Consider the following 22281-nt stretch of genomic DNA (forward strand, 5'->3'; position numbering starts at 1 on the left):
CACTTCTGAATAGCTACAGAAGAGTACTCAGTTGCATTCAATTTAACTAAAAATAGCGTAAATATGTGCAAGTCATCCTTTGATACTGCCAAATTCGAAGTGTGGATCCATAACATTAGAACTAGTGTTCATTCCTGTATTAAACTTGCCCATGAAAAGTAGCACTCCAGCATTATGCAGGCTTTTTTTTTTAAAATAAAAAATTCAAACTGTTTTTTAAAAGCAAATAGTTGAAGGCAGACACCTGTATGAGGTGTTTGTTTTTTTTTTTTTAATGACATAGACGTGGGTCTCAGCTCCCCTTAAAATTCCTGGTTTGTCGGATTTGAGTACTTCACACTAAATTATTAAAGCCCCGGAGCAGATGCATATTGTTTAATTAGTGAACTTTTCCTATTATTCGATTACAAGATTTTCATGCCTGCCATTGCTTTTCAGAAGAGTACCGCAGGACACGAAGTAAAGACTGAAATGAAGACTGATGTGAAGTTACATGAACACAACACAAGGGAGGGCTGAAGAACACCATCTGTAAAACTTCAGAATTAACAGAGCAGGAAGGGAAAAAAAAAAAAAAAAAAAGAGAAGCAATCTAAGGGCATAGATCTGCACAACAGCAGTATTGAAACTGAAAAAAGCAGCCTTGAAAGCTCGCAGGCCTTTATGGGAGGCTGCAGCTTGGGCCGTGTGGCAACTGGCACACCAAGGACGGGCAACTCTGCCTCCCTTGCAGGGATGGGCAGCCCACGTTCACACCTACCCCCTGGGGCACTACAGCACACCCTGGAGCAGTCATTTCTACCGGCTGCATGCTGGGATGGCATTTATGAGAACTTGCCTTCCACATGTGCGGTGGCTACTGAAAGTGTTGTGCATGCATTTGAATGGACGATGCAGTTGCAGTTTGTGCTGTATTGGGGCTCCCTAAGTACTCTGCCCCCACCTCTCTTCACACACACCAAACAAGGAAGATGGCACGCAGACTGAAAATTTCAAGTTATTACTGTACACATTAAAAACACAAAGCATTTGATTGATTTGTCTGACAACGTATGAGCACCAGTTATGCCATGCTCAACTACTGACTGCAATATTTGCCTCAGCAGCTGTATGACTTGTTACATTTCTGAAATATCACTGCGTGTGCACTCCAACTGCATTACATTCGCCTCCCTGTGTCCACCCACATAACAAGAACAGGTGCTCAGAACTAAAAGGCATTATTTTAAAGCTCACCTGTGAATCAACACAAGAAGCATTTTACAAACACGCTGTTTCTGTTCCCCGCTTTGAGAAAGCAGTAATAACTAGTCTACCTTGATGAACGGGGGGCTCTACAAAGAACAGACTAATTCAACATATAACTTAACCATACCATTCAGCTCAATTCAAATCCCAGAGACCCCATGCGACCTGTCATTAAATACACTACAGCTCACTCTCAAAATACATACATCAAAGTCACCAGCTTAAGTTTATTATGATTGCTGCTGGAGCCAAGTGGATACATCAGAATCAGCATAGGTGGTATTTAGTTCTAGTCAGCATTCTGAGTGTTTGCCAAACAAATTAATAGAGGAAAAAAAAAAAGCCCATGCAAAACAGATCATGACAGGAACTGAAGCTGCTCTGCTGTTACCACCATCCTCTGCAGAATCTGATTCTGATCTCTTCCGTAATAACTACCTCCAATCTGCAGAAGGATATTGCTTTACTGCCCCCAGCACACTGATCCAGACACTATTAACACCTGTAGGAACTACAAGATATGTCACGAGAATGCCTCTTTCTGCAGCTTAAATTATTTGATCTTAAAGAGGAAAAGGCCACATCCCAGACAAGCTGCTTTGTCTGTTACAAATGGAACAACAATTGCCAGACGTGAGGTCTGAAGGAAGCAGTAGTTACACAGTGCGGACACTGGCTCCATCCGCCCGCACACCCACCAAGCAGCTATCATTTTGGCTAGTCAGAGCTAATGTAAGATTGCATTCGTTATCAATCAAAAAGATTACTGGGCACATGGGTCTTTAATTTATAATTTAGGAACAGCAGATTGTAAAAATCTCAACTTAACTACACACACAGAGTATTATCTACATTAGCTCTTCCAGGAAACGTTCCCGGGCACGCTGGTGTCAGTTTTAGCAGCTGCACTATGCTGAAGCAGATAAAGGCACTGATTGGCTTTTCCAGGAAACAACCACAAGGACTGTTTTACCAGCAGAAAAGCTGAAGGGCATGCGGTATCACCGCCACCTGCAGCTGTGACTGCAGAGCATTTGCTGGGAAGACACACACGTTTTGTTTACACGCAGGTGGACACACGCCACTGAAGACAGGAATGGGTTATTTTTAGAGCAAGCTGCAGCACAGGTAAGTCTTCCCACACTGCCCCAGTTTCTGTAACCTATTTTGATTGGAAGCATTACACCGACAGACAGAGTCCTTTCAAAAGAGATTCATTACCTAGTCCCGAGTCACGGGGTAAAAGAAATCAACTGATCAACAAAAAACGTTGAAGTGATATCCAGAGGACTTTAACTCTTACTCGCCAATTCCTCACTAAAACACACTCCACATGTGCATCTCACTGTTTCCATAGGCAAACCAAACGTTAAAAACTGGACATTTAACCCAGGACCACGTGTCGATCGCTGCTATAGCTGTGGGTGACGAGTGCTGAGTCAGCAAAAGGCAGCACCCCTCCCAGAGCGGCAGCCCCAGCACCCTGCTGCACCTCCTGCACTGCCACTGGGGGAACTGAGCCGGGTTAGCGCTAATGCGACCACAAGCAGGAAACACACGGCTCAGTTATCTGATCCACCGCTGAAGTGCCAAGGCAGAACAGAGGCAGAGAAAATGGGGAGTGCAGGCAAGAAGCTAACAGAAAAAGGAGCAACAGTTACAATCATACCAGGCAGTCCTTTTAGCATAGACCTGGCTCAGAATGCTAAACCCCCGATTTAAGGAATTGCTTTGAAGAATTTGGAAGTAGGTTCTAATAACCCCATAATATCATAGCAGGCTAAGTGATAGCAAATAAAAAGTATACTGCATTAATGTCTTAGCAATGTACAAACAAGGTGCTGCCCTACAGCATCACTACAAACTGAGAACCTGAACCTTCAAGGGAAAAAGGGAAACAGCTGATCTCTGCTGATGTCACCTGCCATTAACTCCCAGATTATTGTTTTTTCCCCCCAAGTATTGAGATTCATATTTCAGAAAGCTTTTAAGCCCACTGTTCTGAAAACAGTTCAAATACTCCAGTAAGACATTCCTGCAGCAAGGCTCCAGGGTGTTTTGTCAGCCCTGCGGTATGAGGGCAACAGCAGGTGAAAAACACAAAGAACAGTCAGCACACAGCGTTGTTATAATCGCTTTTGTCCAGTCTTGGTCAACAGGCAAGTTAATGTAGCAAGAAAGAAGCAAAGTACTTATGTGCCAGGATGCCATAATCCACAAAAATCCAGCCTCAAACAGTCTGAAAGCTGCTAGCTGACCACTGCTTCTGACTTGAATGAAAATTGTTCCACAGCCTTCTTAGGAAGTTCTCACAGTCATCACTGGAAAAAGAGCAATTTCAGTGTTCAGAAGAAAGTCAGGCTAAGCTCTGCAGCAACACTCTACATTGCACTGACATTTTAATATTGCACCGAGTTGCAGTAACACGCTGCCTTAAAAGAATGATGTGTGTTCCGTACCGCCTTCACAATCCTTCGCTGTAACACAATCACATAGGCAAAGAAAGTTGGCGAATTCACTGGGATTAAACTAAGTTAGAGGGAATAATACCAAAAAGCCCATGATGTTGCATTTCTAATAAGCCTCAGCACACTAACAAAACGCACGAATGGCTGCAAAAATCAGAACCCCACACTGGTCTGCAGGAGCCATGAATAAGAGCAGCCTTCCGCCCCGTGTGACAGCCTCAAAATGACAAGCCCTTTCTGCCTGCCTACTACTCCTCATGTCTTCTGAATTTTCCCCAACTTAAATTGAATGCAAATAAGCCAGGTGTGGTCCCCGGAGCAGTAATCTCCAGACAGTCCCCACCGAGTTCCCATAGCAACTTGCACAGCTGGCCACTGGGAAGAAGTTGTATCTGCTTCATATTGGCCACAGTGTTTAAACACTCAGCAAATGAAACGTCAATTACGGTATCTCCTAAAGGAAACACCTCCTAAAAAGCACATCCATTTTGCCTTGATTAATACAGAAAAGTAAAACCGTGGATATGCTCTTAGTCTAGCAGCCACTCAGCATGTAAAATTAATTTGTTATTTACAGAACAGGAGCAATGTCTGAAAGGAAACAGCTCTTCTCTTCTGCTGCAATGCACTGAAGTTTAACCAACACTGCACCACTTGGAAAATGCCTGTCATCCCATAAATTATAATCAAGAAAAACAGAACAGAAAGGAAATAGAACTCCAAATGCAAATCCTTCTGGTCAGTACATATCTTCCACAAAACAGCATCTCTTACAAGTACTTTTTAATATTTCTGATTTTAATTGTATTCTGTCTCAGCTTTCCAAGTCTCAGTCTAAAGATGGAGTCACCTTGTGATCCGCAAAAAAAGAAGCATCAGATACATTCCGTACCTACAAACTTGTATCCTTCTTCTCTTCTAAACATTCCTCCTGCTCCTGTGTCCTGCACACACAACTCACTGCTTCCACCTACACCCAAGCCCACAGCTCTGTTCTCAAATGCCTTGCTCCAGCCTCCTCCCCACATCTGCTCCCAAATCTGCTGGCCAGGTAGAAGGCCAAGGGGCTGATGTGAACTGATGGGCAAGCAAGGACAAAGCTTCCTCTCCTTTTCTTCAATATGGCCACAAACAGGACAACTCTCCGCTACTCAGACTGTCATTTCAAGTGACAAGAGACCTACAGGCCTACGCAGAAAGCCGATGCCTCGCTAGGAGCACAGGAACACGGACGGTGCATAGAATCACAGAAAGGCATGGGTTGGAAGGGACCTCAAAGCCCACCCAGCTCCAACTTCCTGCCGCAGGCAGGGCTGCCACCCACTGGATCAGGATGCCCAGGGCCCCATGCAACCCAGCCTTGAACTTCCCTGCCCAGCTTTCTTCTTCCCACAAACTGCAGCTCAGACTTTTTGGGGCAGAGAATGTATATGAACACTAAGCTAACCCTGGGGGATTTTTCCTCCCAATTAATTAATCTGTTTGACAGTCTTTTGAGCCTATGTAAACTTCTAGGAGTCATCCTACAGCAATGAGTTCCACAGCTTAAATACACACTGAAAAACTTTGTTTTTTAAATTTGTTGCAAATGTCATCTTCTGTAGCACTACTTCATTCTATCCAGATCGCTCACAAAAAAAGACAGTCAAGCATGTGTCTCTATTCACCCCTCCATGAGGCTTCACTGACTTCTGCCATAGCTCTGTCTTTTCTGGGATGATAATCTTTAGCCTACACAGATGTTGATGAAAGTGTGATTGGCTTCCATACAATGATCTCTAAAGCTGATTTTCTACATCTTTTTCATGTAGGGAGAGAAGAGCTGTACAGTACAGTATGCAGGACAAAGACGCATTAATATAGACTTCGGCACAATGCTGTTTTTTCTTATTTTGCTCTGCACTCTGTTAAGTTCTAGCACTGAGTTTACTTTGACTACTGTCAAGCACAAAAATACAGCAGATATTTCCACGAAAAAATTGTTATATGAAAGATCTTGCACCTGGAGTGGTACGCGTACCTATTCCACTCTACATAAAATTAGGACCTTATCTCCGACTTTTTCACCACTTCCATGAATGCTACAGGAACTTGGTATCATTGAAATATCACCACTTGTTTAATTTTGCTCCAATTTGCCAATTCTTTATGAGAGTGAGGGGAAAGAAACAGTTGGACAAAAATGGCACAATCTCCTTTCCTTAAGAAATCTGGCTAAATATAAAAATAACAGTATGATCCTTATCTCTTTCTGAAGAGCAGGCTACCGATAGAAATAGTCTCAGTATCAGTCAGTTCCATTTCTGCTGACTTCAAAAGGCCTGTCCTTATACCTGGCTTAACCTTCTATCTTCAAGTGATCTCTGCTTTTCAAGACGAGCAAGCCAAGCTTACTCAGGAACATTCAGCATGTAAGCACCCAAGAGGTCACCATTATGCCAGCTGTCTTATACTAGAATAGACATTTACGTATAAAAGGGAAATACAAGAGAACAGGAACAGTATAGTGTGCATACCAAAAATTAGCTATACATTTTATTTGTCCATCAATATATCTATGATACTGTAGATCTGCCAACTTCATCCATTACCCCACCTATGGGAACTATCCTTAATCCATCAAACTTGAAAGGTGCTCATTTGCTTAAGTAGTTTTAGTTTTCTTCTCTACCCTTTCTGAATCCCCTTCCAAATTTATTTCCAGACTAATCAGCAGCACTTCAAAGAAACAGCTGAGCTGGTGGCATTAAAATGACCAGGGAAACACACAAAGCTTTAACAGGGTACAACCGCTGAGCAAGTGAAACATGCCATTTAGCGTTAAAAATGATGACTGCAAGCCCACTCAATTGAAAAAAAAAAACAACCCACAATTCATTAGGGAAAAGAAAAAAGGGCTTGTATTTGTATTCCCCTATAGGCATGGCATAGTTTGCACTGTATTAACAGTTCATCTCAGGTTAACAAAAGGCAAAGGATGGAAAACTGAAATCTGATCTGCATTGCAAACAATAGGTATACACAATTTACAAAAAGAAATGAGATGGACGTACAGAAAGCTCAACAAGACCAAGTGTCAGGTCCTGCAGTTTGGCCACAACCCTATGCAATGCTACAGGCTTGGGGCAGAGTGGCTGGAAGACTGAGGAAGAGACGAACCTCAGGATGTTGGTCAACACTCGGCTGAACATGAGCCAGCAGCGTGTTAAGGTGGCCAAAAACACAAATGGCATCCTGGCTTGGTCAGAAATAGTGAAACCAGCAGGAGAAGGGAGGTGATTGTCCCCCTGTACTCAGCACTGGTGAGGCCGCATCTTGAGTACTGTGTCCAGTTTTGGACCCCTTGCTACATGAAAGACATCAAGGCCCTGAAGCATGTTCAGAGAAGGGCAACAAAGCTGGTGAGGGGTCTGAAGCACAAGTCTTATGGGGAGCAGCTGAGAGAGCTGGGATTGTTCAGTCTGGAGAAGAGGAGGCTCAGGGGAGATCTTATCGCTCTCTACAACGGCCTGAAAGGAGGCTTTGGGGAGGCGGAGCTCGGCCTCTGCTCCCATGCAACTAGCGATAGGATGAGAGGGAAAGGCTTCAAGTTGTGCCAGGGGAGGTTCAGGTTGGATATTAGGAAACATTTCTTCTCCAAAAGAGCGGTCAAGTGCTGGCACAGGCTGCCCGGGGAGGTGGTGGAGTCACTGTCCCTGGAGATGTCCAAGAAACATTCAGATGTGGCACTGATGGACATGGTTAGTGGGCAATATTGGTGGTAGGTGGACGGTTGTACTGGATGATCTTGGAGGTCTTTTCCAACCTTGTTGATGCTATGCTTCTATGGCATAAGCTGGAATTTGAGAAGCTAAAAATTCAAGTGATTCTATATTGGAAGCAGACACGTAATTTTGAAAGAATTCCAGGTACAGCACCCACTAACAGTGGTATAACAACAATACTTAATGTCAAGTTTTAAGGAGGAGATTCTCCAAACGAAGTTCCAAATATGCACACAAATACATATACAATCTCACTCAGATGCATCTCTTCCACCAAACTTAAGCAGGTTTTGAAAGCTTCAAAAATACAGAATTTAAGCACATATAATTTCTGTCCTCTACAGTTATTTCTGCTGCAGATTTCTATTCATGACAGTTGATGCATGCTGAGGATAAACTTCCAATGAAATTGACCGTATGTGATTACAGCATCATTTAGCCAGATCAGCACTAGCTCAACGCATGACACTTAGTACAGAGCTTAAGGGAGGGGGTAGATGGGAATAAGAAGGTAAGAGGGAATGAGGGTTAAAGATATCTGAAGAGTCTTGAAGACAAGGTGATAGAACATATGAAAAATATCATATCCTGATTAGAACACTCCAAGAGATGGAGCTTTTCATTTGCTTAGCTTTAGGTATTAGCTTGATGTCTCTTTTATAAATACAAGGCATGCTTGAAGACTAAAGTTACCCAGGATCAGTTTCCAGCTGGATCTTGTTACATACCTTTGACTTTGTTATAATGAAGTCCCTTTACGTACTGTGAGCAAGTCACTGTTTACTTAGTCTAACTTGGTTTATCAAAGATTCTGAATTTTAAATTCAGTTTGACAGGCTTTTTTCCAACTGAGTCCTTCATGACTCTTCTCAGAAATGCATTCATTTTTGTTACCAACTTTCCCAATATCACGAATCTCCTAGTACCACCACTCACGGTGGTACACCAGTCTCAACAGCACTTATACTTCAAGAATTATATATTTGTTATGATAGCTACAAGTCTTACTGCAAAAGCCATTTCCAGATTGTAATCTATCACAACTCGATTCATTTTTAGAGTCCCTGAGTTTCAGAGGGCAGGCTCTTCTTCTAAAGGGGAAATTCAAATGTCTTTCACTATACATTTAATAGATAGTGATCTGAACGTCTTTCACTATACATTTAATAGATATTATTCTGGCTAAATTGGCTAATTTCCCAGAAAGACCAGTGAATCCTAGATGTTTGCATCGTCTGAAAACTTCACCGTTTCCATACTTATTCCTGATCACTGACAGATACTGAAGAACACTTGCTGAAAGACACTGCTAGTAGACATTGACTCTCCATTAACAACTACATTGAGATTTTTCAGTTATCCTGTCCTTAATCCCTTTAGTGTGTGCTACTATTGATTTTGTATCACTTTAATTTGGTAATCAATAAAGCAAGCCACTCTAAATCAAATATATTATAAAAGAGCGTATTTTATCAATACAATTACAAAACAAAGCTTTAATCTTAACAAGAAATGAAAAAGCTTACAGCAAATTCATCTGACAAGGCCTTCTCTCCTACTCCAGAAAATCATATAAATTGATATGAGATTATTTTTATTGACCAAAAATTATCTCGTCGCTCAAATAAGCACAACTGGCCTCTAGTTTTGAAATGAACCCGCACATTTTTCATTTTTCACATTATTGACCTGCTCGTTTTTCCTATCACTTCTCTGCAGCTTCCTTGGCCATTTAAGATTTACTGAAATGTAACATCAACAAATTACAGAGATTTCTTTCCAGTCATTGTAAATTACTAAATGCAAACTGACTCACGGTGCAGATTTTAGAAATCCAGCTCATACACAACCTCAAACATTCCTTTCCTATACTCATTTATTTTATCTCCATTTTTAGGAAACACTTTAGACCACTCAGAAGCAGGTGAATATCCAGTGAGGTTCAAAGTCTGCATTCTCACTCACGACTCTGAGATTAGTTAGGAGCCTGTATGACTCTCTTCTCATGAGCAAACAAGATAGCTTACAATTGTGCCAGATCAAATCAGTAAGCTTTACAGAGCGGGGAGGAAACTTCTTCAGAAAATAGGCTAAGAAGTCTGCAAACTTTCTGCTATGTTAGGATGAAGGCTCACCCCTGCACTCTTCAGAAAACACCTGCAGAAAACAGCTCCACAGGCTGATCAGTCAGCTAACAGCTTGCTGCTACCAAAGTGAGGCAGAAATAAAAACTCACTATTGCCCTTTTTCGTTGTTGTTAGTGTTTAGTTGGGTTGCTCTGGCCTTATCAGTCCACAGAGGTGTTTAACTAGCAGAGGAACTTGCTAAGATAAGAGCAGAGAGTCGCTGGGGGCAGAGAGAAAGGTGCTGCTTCTTTCAACAGAGAGCTGCTAAGGTGATTGGCTTTGCCACATAACAGCATGAAAAACAGACTATTCTAACACCATATGACCGCATCAGACGTGTTCCAGACCATGCCTGTACTCCTTACTTGCTAACTGGGACATAACCACTTCAGAGAGCAAACACAGGCTGCTGTTTTAGAAGGAAAGCAGATAAAGTGAGAAAGGTCTAACTAGGACTCTTGGTCTCTCAAGCTAACAGAAAGATAAGTGAAGACCAGACTTCAGTTGGACTCCTCTGCTTCATTCACAGGAAAAGGGGAAGGGGACGTAGAATCATTAAGGTTGGAAAAGACCTCCAAGATCATCCAGTACAACCGTCCACCTACCACCAATATTGCCCACTAACCATGTCCATCAGTGCCACATCTGAATGTTTCTTGAACATCTCCAGGGACAGTGACTCCACCACCTCCCCGGGCAGCCTGTGCCAGCACTTGACCGCTCTTTTGGAGAAGAAATGTTTCCTAATATCCAACCTGAACCTCCCCTGGCACAACTTAAAGCCTTTCCCTCTCATCCTATCGCTAGTTGCATGGGAGCAGAGGCCGAGCTCCGCCTCCCCAAAGCCTCCTTTCAGGCCGTTGTAGAGAGCGATAAGATCTCCCCTGAGCCTCCTCTTCTCCAGACTGAACAATCCCAGCTCTCTCAGCTGCTCCCCATAAGACTTGTGCTTCAGACCCCTCACCAGCTTTGTTGCCCTTCTCTGAACATGCTTCAGGGCCTTGATGTCTTTCATGTAGCAAGGGGTCCAAAACTGGACACAGTACTCAAGATGCGGCCTCACCAGTGCTGAGTACAGGGGGACAATCACCTCCCTTCTCCTGCTGGTTTCACTATTTCTGACCAAGCCAGGATGCCATTTGTGTTTTTGGCCACCTCAACATACTGCTGGCTCATGTTCAGCCAAGTGTTGGCTATCACACCCAGATCATTTCCCTCCATGCAGCTTTCTAGTCACTCTGCCCAAAACCTGTAGCATTGCATGGGGCACACTTTACATGTTTCTGTTTCTATTATTAACTATTTTTATTTTTCTTCCGTAAACATTTTCTTGTTTTTTCTTTTATCTGTAATATCCCTTTAAATAGGGGTATATGGGCAGTTACTTTTCTGTCACGTAGACACCAAGTAGCAGAGGGACAAATTAAATGAGGCTTCCCATTCAAGCATCTCTGATTTTGGTCATTTTTATGCTATTAAAAATATCAGCTATCAGTACTTGTATATCTATCTCACTGAGATCTGTATCTCTAAGCAACCAATCTGGTTGCAATAGTCAACAACTAGACTCCACGATCCGAAAGCTCCTTGAGTTTCCCTCACAACTCCTCTTTCAATTTTTCTTCATGGTGTGCATTGGAACCTTGCAACACTACTTCAACTTACGGTTAGTCTGTCCTACCTGCCCAATAAATCAGTTTGATCATGAAAGTCTCCTGTTTGCTTGTCCTGCCTCATTACAGTAACATGCACATCATATTAAGAGCCCCTCTGATTGGTGGTTAGTTTGCCTCATTGGTTTTTAATACAGATTTTCAGGTTAAGATATTAACCACACTTGAAATCAGAGGTACGTTCACTTCTATTTTCACCCACTATTGTAGCTGCGCTGTTAAAATTCCCTAAGTGATGATGTTAATACCACTGACCTCCCCACCATTGATTTTGCCTTTCATGTGCTCTTCCTCACAATTTTCATCATACACCACTGCCATAAGCAATCACCCTTGCTATTTCTTCCTCAGGTTTCTAGTCCTACTTTGATTACAGCAGACCCTATCCTTTCTCCAGAGGCTCTCTCTTCTGGAAAGAAATCTTGTGTATAGCTAAATTTATACTTGGCTTCCTGAGCAATCTTTCCCACTACACATTCACACTCAAATCAACGGTAACACCTGGTAAAATGGACATTAAAATCGTGAAAAAACGATTCACCTAAAACTTGCCTAACTGATTAATACTAGGTACAAGAAACCTCACAGAGGACACCCATGGAATAGCCTACTTATTAGAGAAGTTTCTTCCTAATCCCTTTTAGTTAGCACTTTATTTGTTCCCTGTTGTATAATGGTTTTTCAATTCCTTACAAAGGCTTTATAAAGCTTTCATTTAACCTAACAATGTACTGTAAATGAATAATCCCTTTTTTTTCCTGATCCTGTTAATCTTTTGGCCTCAGCTACGTATCACAGCAGTGAGATGCAAATGTTAATTATGCAAGAAGTATAAGATCTGTATTTTGATTTCCATCTGTCCAATACAAGTCCAGTACAACAGGCAGATAACCAAATGCTTTCTTATCACCATGGGAACACAATTGCCAGGACCACACCAAGAACATCATCTCATATTGACTCCCAGAAGCCCCAGTCAAGTACCTTCTACCCATTAGAGCCTCCTTTATGCCTTTTGTTGATTCATATTTTTCACAAACTCCTGATTATTCTCACTGTACCTCACTCTTCATGAGGACTGAAGAAACATCATCTTATTTGCAGTCAAGACCCTGAACTTCAGGAGAGCAAACTTCTGGCTGTTTAAAAAATTATTGGATGAGATCCCCTGGGAAATTGTCCTTAGGGACACAGGAACAAAACAAAGCTGGCAGCTCTTCAAGGACACGTTTCTGAGAGCACAAGAGCTCTCCATCCCCCAGCATAAGAAATAAAGCAGAGAAGGCAGGAAATTAGCATGGCTAAGCAAAGACCTGCTGGTAAAACTGACGGAAAAGAAGGAAAAACACAAGCAGAGGAAGCAGGGATGGGTGGCCTGGGAAGAACACAGTGATGACATTCGGACGTGCAGAGATGGAACAAAGGAAGCCAAGGCGCAGACGGAATTGAATTTGGTGAGGGATGCAAAAAATAACATGAAGGCATTCCATAGGTACGTTGGCGAGAAGACAGGCAAAGGAGAGTCTATCCCCTCTGATAATGAGCAGAGGGAACTGGCTTCAACAGATCTGGAGAAGGCTACGGTATTAAATGAGTTCTTTGCCTCAATCAACGCTGATGGTCAGGTGTTCCATACCTCACATGTACCTGAACCTCCAGGCTGAGGCCAGGGGAACAAAATTCCTCCCACTGAAAGAGCAGAGCAAGTTAGACACAGCCTCACAAGCCCAGGGGCCAGATAACTTGCATCCCAAGGTTGTGAAGGAACTGGTTTATGGTTGCCAAGACGCACTCTATCACATTTGAAAAGTCATGGCTGTCAAGTGAAGACCCCCAGTGACTGGGAAAAGGGAAACATCACTCCCATTTTCTAGAAAGGGAGAAAGGAAGACAAAGAATCATGTGAGTCAGAAGGGACCTTTAAAGGTCATCTAGCCAATTCCCCTGCAATGATCAGGGACATCCACAGTTAGATCAGAGTGCTCAGAGCTTTGAATGTCTCCAAGGATGGAGCATCTGCCACCTCTCTGGGGAACTTGGGTTATTCTAACTTACGTAATATTTCCCCCTTGATAGCATTACGGATGCCAGTTACCCCATCTATTGAATTCACATGAATGTAGAAGTAGCTGAACTATTTTACTGATGTGACAGCGTAGACAACCTTAATTCACAAAGTTGCAGTTGCACCACTGCACCCCCTCTCCCATACCATCTTCAGAGTTACACCATTTCTCAACTGACAATTCCTGCATGCTCAGCTCCCTAACCTGGATGTCCATGGCATCAGAGTAATGCAATAGAGCAAATTCTACTCATGGTGGGGCTGAACAAAAAAACAATCTAATTTGGTTTAAATTGTTGCTTAAATCACAGCCTCATTTAGATTTTATAACCAATTCCATCTAATGGCTGTCTATCACTGAAACAGAAGTCCTTATTTTCTTTCCTTTCCCCAGTCAAAATGCAACAGATAGCTTTACTTCTCCCCTCAGTGATTTCGGAGCTCATCGAAAACAGCCACAAGGATGGAGACTGTATTATGAAGGAGTAGGACAGACAAGAAGTGGTCTGCCCTTTCAGTGGCATCAAATTTAGTCATAGTAGATGCAGAATTCAGGTGGAGTATGTAGCCTCTTTTTATAGGTGGTAAGCCGTCTCATTCCTGAATCCAGTCTCTTCGCCACTGTTAGATTACATTTCTGTGTTCTGCTGGCTTTCACAGGGAGACTCTTCCAGAATGGCATATAACCTGTCAGAATGGTAGAAGACTTTCCAAGAATAGGTGAGGAAAAAAAAAAAAGATCATGAGGCCAGAGGCAAGGAGTAAAATTAGACACTACTCCCCATTTCAGCTTCAGAGAGCTGTTACACTGACTTATCTACACATAAAACCACAGCTTCAGTAGACTCTTCTTCCTGAAACAGCAGTGCCTAAAGAATGATGTTGTAATCAGATATACATATGTAGGTGTCACTCAAGTTATCCTCTCATAGAAGTTCAGCGTAGCTGCTGTTGGTAGCCAATTGCTACATTCTTCAGTATCTTAGCAGTTGTACACTATAAAGTGAGGTTTTCTCTTAAGTAAGGCATTAGACTGATATCACTCCAAAGTCTTATACGGCAGAATGCACTTGCACTCATGTTCTTAGCTTCCTTCAAATAGAAGACAATGTGCAAAATCTAATGCATCCAACAACGCCAAGAGAAAGCCAGAGCAGATGTTGCCACAGTATTAGCATATTTTCTAAACTGGCTGAAGACAGCCAAAGTAATCTTCACTTAGAATTACTAGTTAGGTCTTACTGATTAACAGTTGAAAGATAAGCATGTTCGAAATTAGCTGATACATTGTTACGACTCCAAAAAAAACACCCAAAACAACCACACACAAAGTCGAGTTTTGTCAACTCTTTCCATCAACAGAGAATGAAAAGACATCCATGAACTTCTCATTCTTCTCTGGGGCAATTCTATTCTCTGCACCACGGTAGCAAGGAACAAAATAAAGTTCAAACTATACATATATTTATCTTGGGTTGAACTAAAATCAGATGTGTAATATTCTAATGGAGAAAAGAAACAGCAAAGCACTGCTCCATTTCAGAGTTTTTCTTAAGCAATCAGCCTTTTTACATTCCATCTTTTTTTCAGAACAAAAGCTTTCAAGAAAACGTAGGCAGCTAAATACCGTTTTCACATTTTTGGTAAAAAGATGTGCAAAACTTTCTCACCCTTGAAACAATGCAAGACAGAAATGCTATGAAAACACAGGTAGTGGTAATATAATTCAATGGGCAAAGGTTCTTTTCCGAAGTGTTTGCATCTTGCAGCTGTTTTTTCTAATCAGATTATGACTACAGTAAGAGCTTGTCCCTTTTGATATATCAGACTCCACCTACAAAAAAAGCTGTTCTGTATGTCATTTTCCAGAAAAGCTCAAAAAAAAATAAAATTGCATCAGCCCAATAGAAGAATCCATGCGGCAGAGAAGCCATCCTTTGGCAAGTGTTTCTTTTGGCAACCACGTCTTCTGAAACAAATTCTGTGCCCCTGCACTTATTTCCTCCCCTGCTCTACTCCCTCACTTGGCTTGTACAGCCTCCCAAGAACAAGATTAAAGAATTGATCTGGTTAAAAGTAACTGTACTTTTCACCATATGAAACAATTGTCTAACTGCAAGGTTAGATATTAGGATATTAGGTACATGTTAAGAAAAAAATTCTCAGAAAGAGTGGTGAGGCATTGGAACAGGCTGCCCAGGGAGGTGGTAGAGTCATTGTCCCTGGAGGTGTTCAAGAAATGCACAGATGTAGCACTGAGGGACACGGTTTAGAGGACACGGTGGTGATGGGTTGATGGTTGGACCAGTTGATCTAAAAGGTCTTTTCCAGCCTTAACGATTCTTTGATTTTAAAGGCATGTCACATATATGTATATATATATGTATTTTTAAAATATTGATGAGACTTTCGAATTCTTCCTCTTCACAGGAGCAGTAGCAGAGTTTCTATTTGACCATCTACTAGGAAATGCTTAAGAACCTCGTCGTATCCTTGAGACTTCCACGCCTCTGTCAAACGTGACCAACTGGACAACAGAACAGTCAGCATGATCAAATAAACTCACCTTTCTTTGGAAGTCAGGCTTAAACATGCACCTATCCCAAAAGTTCTGTCAAACTGTGGTTTAATAACACTCACAGGCTTTTAGTATCATATCCAAATTAGAGCTTTTAAGCAGGTTAACAATAAAAAAATATTCCCAAAGAAAATACAACCTTCTGTCAGTACATATTTTTTCCCTGCTATCTGGAAAATAGATAAAGGTATAACTCTTCTTGAATCTTTCTGTTCTCTCCCACTCTATAATACGCTGTGTGTGTATTCCATACTTTCTCATCCTCAACCAAAGAATTGGTCATTCTTTTAAAATCCACCTTGCTGGCTTCACAAACACACAGTGTACCAAGCTTAAGGTGTAAGAAAAAGTTTCTAGGGCTCAAAGTAGGTGCAAAGAATGCAAACGTTCAAAATAAGCACTGAAACAGTACACGCACTAGGAGGACTAGCCACAGAGAGACAGTTCTGCACAATGGGAAATGTACTGAAATGTAAACAAAATTCTCTGGACACAAGAGCCCTAGGGGTCTGAAACGTAGTTTTATTAGATAGTGAAACAACCATTTTCAAGTTCCAGCTTCTGTTTCTCGATACTTCCCCAATTTGCCCCATGAAAAAGAGGAAATTTCCACGTGCAGTGTTTTTCCAGGTTTCTCCTCAGGAAATTCTTTTAAATTGGGTAAGAGAGTTCCCATCTGTTACTTGGAGCAACACACCTTTTTAAATACCACATGCTGAAATGCAAAAAAAAAATTTTAATTTTAAAGCAGCACTGCCACTTGGAACCTTCACACACATCAAATAAGCTAAAAAATGCATTGGAGCAACACGAACATTTCCAAAAAGCCTGGACTCCAGTACAGTTTGCATAAATAAGCTTAGCAGGAGCTGAATAGGCAAAGCTGTCCCAGTAATGCTTTAATATCTGTTTCATGACAGCTGTGTACAATTTTCCTCCTGAAAAAGTACTGTTGTTACCTACGAAGTGAAGGCAGGCTGCATTACACTACATTTTATGCACCAGTAAAACACTAAGTAACATTCCCATTATTTTAATAGTATTTAGCTTATTCGTATGCAGCGTATTTTTAACTTATCAATAGTCATGATTTCCCTATGAACAAAAAGCACAGAAGTTATGTTTTTTTTGCTGTTTAATAGCTAAATAGGTTCTGACTACCTCAAGTTCTGCTAACTTGACTCTGCCACTGACTAGTAACATTGTCAACCAGCAGAGGCATGGGGTACCTTACTGCAAGCAAAGTAATACAGAACAAATATGCATTATACAGTGTTTGTATTTGGAAGACTGTAATTACATGAGTTGGGTCTTTTTTTTATTGTAACTTAAGTTTTAAAGGTATGAATGATCTAAGTCACCATTCCAGCCCAGAATACCTTCATTTCTTTAAAAAATGAAACTTAATTTACAAAACGCAATCATTTAAAGCTCTTCCCTTACTACTACTGGAATATTTCAACAGAGAACAAGATAACTCAGCTAGCACAGAATACAACCACATACATACACTTTCTCCAAGAAACATGATACCTGTGCACTACAGTCTTCACTGAATTTATTATTTCACCACCCTTGCCTTCTGTAAACTCCAGCTTGCTTTGAACCAAAGACCTTTATAGTTTTAAGTCCCTGGAGATGCTGAAAGGTGTTCTCAGCGGAACAAACTTTTCCAGAGAATTCACACTCTGATTTGAGAGAATTCATTTCTTTAGGCCTTTGGGGAACACTGCAAGTCGCATGTATTTGTTCAAGTCTTTACCTAGCAAGAGCAGAATCCCTCCTAGACTTTGTCAGGTTTGTGCTGATCTTGCAACATCTGGCCACGCATGGCTGTATTGTTTATATCTGTAGTACTGTGCATCAAGTAGTTTGAACTCAATCTTTTAAATATCAGTTTTTCATTCCTTTGAAACAGGATTTTAAGACAAACCTTGAGGGAATACCAAATCAATTACATATAGTTAGAGAATATTTTGAGCAAGAAGTAAACAGTTGATTAGTTTATAACAAAAGTATCCAACCAGAAAGTCACAGCAAGGTAAAGCTTGAAAAACTGGAGTGAAATGTTGTGAAGGCAGGGGAAACACTTCTAACACTGACAAAAAGATCACAAAAGGCATTAATAGATAGAAGAGGTATCCCACATGGCACAAAAACAATTTTATACGTTTGAAATGTGAGATGTTATTATTCAGGAGAAAGTTTTTAAAAAGTGAAGTAAAAATAACCAAAAAAAAAAAAGGCTGCAGAGGAAGGGAAGACATTCCTGTGAGAGCAACCCTTCCATTTTGCACAGCCACAAACATTTCAAGCACCTACATTATAACTGCTCACATAATTAATTCAGCCTAGCAGTCAGAAACAGCAGTACTGAGACGGCCACAGTTCAGCAGTCTACGCTTTGCTGCAAGGAAATTTCTCCTGAAGACAGATGCCACCCGGAGGAACAAAACCAGAAAAACAATCCACTGCCTGACCAGAGGCAACGCACGGAGAGATTAGAACTGCAAGGCTTGCCCTCCTCCTGAGACTTGCAGCCTGCGCTCACAGAACCCGCACAGCCAACAGCGGCAGCAATTTTCTGAGCTGAGACAAAGCAAAGCCACGCTGTGGCTACAAGACCAGCCAAGGAACAAGCAGAACAGCATCTCAGAAAGGCTGCACGAAGAAAGCATATGCATCGCTGCCAAGAGCAAGCACAACCACAAACACCGTCCCTTAGCAGCCTGGTACCACACACGCGTTTCAGTGCACGCTGGTGACCCAGGAGACAGGAGTTTACCCACTAACTCATTTACTTATTTATTAAGTGGACCGTCAGTAGCGATTCTGCCTAGGAAACCTACATCTTCTGAGTAAAGGAAATGTTGGGCCATGCCCGTAACTCCCTCAGAGAGCTGAGCTTTAGACACAAGCAGCCACAAACGTGACAGCTCCGTTGCCTTTCTATTTATACCATATGTTAGCATGCATTGAGAAACATATCTGTTCAAAACAGTAATTAGTTCTGTTAATCAGGCTTTCCAAGAACGGATATTGAAGGCATCCACGCGACTTCAATGTAAAACTGCATTCTGCAGGTCTGCTCTCCTCCAGTGTGGGTACTACGCCCAGGAGCAGACGCAGGGAATGAACACAGCGCTTACAGACTGAATGCCAGGCAGCAGCTCCTGAGTGCAACTCACCTACAGAATACCCCTGACCTCACCAAAAATAGTTACTTCAACAAATTACAAGAGATGCTCATATAAATACTTGCTTTAGGAAAAAAAGCAAAAAAAAACAGGGGAAGAAGCTGCAGGGGCAATCTTTCCTACAAGTCAGTCATAGAGAACTGCTAAGTGGGTACATCTCTAGATAACAGCTTAGGACTATAGTTGAAGAAGTACTCTACACCTAAAACCTTCTATTGAGAACCGATCTCCTAGAATTTTAATACTATACACACATCCAAAGATCAGCATAATACACTTTCCAGGGACTAAAATGAAGTTTAGGCAGGTAGGCACATAGGCAGAAGAAAGGATCTAACTGGGGAGTTCAGATTATGACACAAGTCCCATCGTCTCTGTATAGACTGCTGCGTCATGGTAAGCAGAAAAAAGGAAAGGATCTGATTAGAATATAGATTTCATGGCGTTCTTTGCTACCGTTCTCGCTTTTAGCATGAAGTTCTAACGGAAGAGTTAACACTCCTAAAGGTGCAAAATCCTGATTTACGAAAAAAGAAAAACGTTTAACATTCACCACATTAACTTTAGGCGTAAGAGACTTGGTTTCAGACCGGCCTCTTTCTAACATGGGGACAAGCCACAAGAAAATCCACGGGAGATAATTAGGCATCAATTTTACCCTGACGATACCTTTAACAAAGTAAGTCCACAAGAGAGAAGAACTATATCTAGATACCTTTACAGGCTTGTCGTTAGTGCCTCAGTTATTATCTGAGGAAAATCCTTCCTGTCTCACAATGACCCACGTAAAACAGAGATATATGGCCTGACTGCAATCCCAGAACAGAGCAGATTAGCTGGAAATAATTCTGAGTGTACAGTAAGTCTTTAAGAATCTTCACATTCAGACATGCAGCACTAAAAAAAATGGAATGATGGTGAGATCAAATAAATCACAATTGAGCAGGAATAGCTTAGACTGTCTCAGTGAGATGAAAATGAAAATAAACATCAAAAATGAAGAAGTATGCTTGGTGTGGTTTTTTTGTTGCTTTTGTTCGTTTGCTTCGGAACATATACTTGCTATTTCTTATCACTTTAAAACAAAGCATCCAGTCTTCAAAAAAACAGCTCAGTGGATTTGACACTGGTAATCTAAATTGGGATGGCTGATTGTACATTACTGTAATTTGGGAGACTCTTCAGACCTTAAAAACATAGTTAAGAACTGTTGAGATCAGCCAGTCAAGTGACTAGAAGCAAAAGAACCCAAACTGACAAGATTAAGTCAGAATTAGTTTTATCAGTTATGTCTAAAGTCTCCAGAACATGATGCCACTGTCTCCATCTCAAACAATAAAAATGTGTATGGGATGAGAAGTAGAAGGAAAGAATGCTAGAATAAAACATCTTGACCAACGTCACACATGGAAAAAAGCTACCAGAGCTGGAGACAGAAGCCAGCTCTCCCAGGCACCGTAGTCAAGGTGATGAACCTGACTTAATATTCCTGATGACTTCAGAAACAGGAGCACGTAGAAGGCATTAAAGCAGTAGAGAATTCAGAAAGCTTCCTACAGATCCAAGTGACTGAAGTCTTGCTTATTGTTGTCTGGAAACTAAACATTAAGCAGCAGAAAACTATTTGCTTTAACTTAGTAAACTTTACATTTTGCATGATTAGAGTAGTTACACAGTTTCAAAGCTCTACCAGGAATGTAATAAGAAATATTAGCCCTTTGGGAAGGAGTAGACGATGTAATGGACCATTTATCCTGGACCAACCCTGAGAATCTCAATGACTAGAAGAAAACAACCTCACACTTCAGAGCTATGATAAGCAAGCCTTTCCCAAGTGACTAAGAATTCAAAATGAAGACAAACTCAAGAAGTTTCTGGTGGCACCAGTGTGAAAGAAAAATTCCATATTCACACTACAGGAAGAAGTTATAGATATAGAAAATCCTTTTAATCTCAGTACCAAATATGCAGTCTGTACGGCTGAGTCACATATGGCAGCTTGGCACTAGCACTAAGGAGCATTCAGGATACTACAGACATACAAGAAAGTGGAGCTCTTCAAAATGTAACAGCAAAGAGACAATCCTAATTTGAACACAGCCCTTGGAAAAAGAACAGAAGAACCCCAAACCTGGTTTAAAAGTCTCTTTCAAGGAGTTATAGGAGTTTAAGGAGAAAAAAAAAAAAAGAAGAAGAAGAAAGAAAAACAGCAACAAAAACAGCATGTAGGCTAAAAAGGCACTCAGTTATGGGATAGCCACCCGGCTGATAGCACCCTGTGATGTCCCCACTGGATCAGGTACAGCAGCTGCCATTTCAACAGTTGACCCTCTTCCTCCTCCATCCCTGCATTTCCCTATTAGCTTTAGGGACTTTGTGGTTATGAGGCTAAGACTGCTTGCTGCTCCAGCTGAATAGGATTCTTTTCTTGGAGGGAGTGTTTCTGCCATATCAACTCAGAGGCAGATGATAGCAGAAATGGCAGAAACACACAACTGGTGACAGGAAAGGGCAGAATCTCTCTAGCGATGTTAGGCTCAAATCCATCTAAACTGTTATCAGAAAACCCACAGTTCCACCACTCCCATGCCCCCACTTTCACAAGAGCAGACCTAACTGTATTTCAGATGGTTTAAAGATTCACATCTCCACATGCCACATTTCAGTGTTTTTTGAAGCTATGGAACGCATCTCAGCTGAAATCTGTTTTTGCAAGTGCCAACATGGTGGTGCAAAACCCTTCCTGAAGGCATCACCACTTCTTGGGAATGATCAGCTTATTTCACAAATAGCAATAGAAGTCTCCAAGGCTCCAGATACTATACTACCTCCAAGGCTCTAGATACTATAGTTGAAAATTTGCAGCTCAGGTACTAAAAAAAAAAAAGTGTTTTGAATAATGAAAACTTGTTATCAAAAGGCTTAGTTATTTCATGGTATATTTCAAGAAGAGTACAACAGAAAGAAGTCTCTACTATGCATCACAAGGCTTTGTACAGAAATGACCAAATAAAACTCAAAGCTCAGGCCATAAGCCTGTGTCATGCAGACATGCGATGAAAAATTTGCAGCAGTCCTCTTTTGGAGTCTTAAAGACTGGATAGAGAAACAGAGCTCCACCAAAACAATAACGCTAGCTTTTCACATACATGTCACGTGTTC

At 41.4% G+C, this 22281-nt stretch overlaps 1 protein-coding gene across 7 annotated transcripts in view; it reads right to left on the bottom strand.

The window, feature by feature from the left end:
- POU2F1 (POU class 2 homeobox 1) overlaps positions 1-22281 on the bottom strand; it is a 97250-nt gene that overhangs the window by 55757 nt on the left and 19212 nt on the right. Inside the window, exon 1 of one of the 7 annotated variants that reach the window (XM_021402031.1) lies at positions 3441-3560. The exons of the other annotated variants lie outside the window; for them this stretch is intronic. Within the exon in view, the coding sequence (XP_021257706.1) occupies positions 3441-3459 (19 nt within the window). The 5' untranslated portion in view covers positions 3460-3560. Of the gene's footprint in view, positions 1-3440; positions 3561-22281 lie in introns of those variants that run through there. 7 annotated transcript variants of the gene reach the window in all.

This window comes from Numida meleagris, chromosome 1 (genome assembly GCF_002078875.1).
Source record: "Numida meleagris isolate 19003 breed g44 Domestic line chromosome 1, NumMel1.0, whole genome shotgun sequence".
NCBI classification, from domain to species: Eukaryota; Metazoa; Chordata; class Aves; order Galliformes; family Numididae; genus Numida; species Numida meleagris.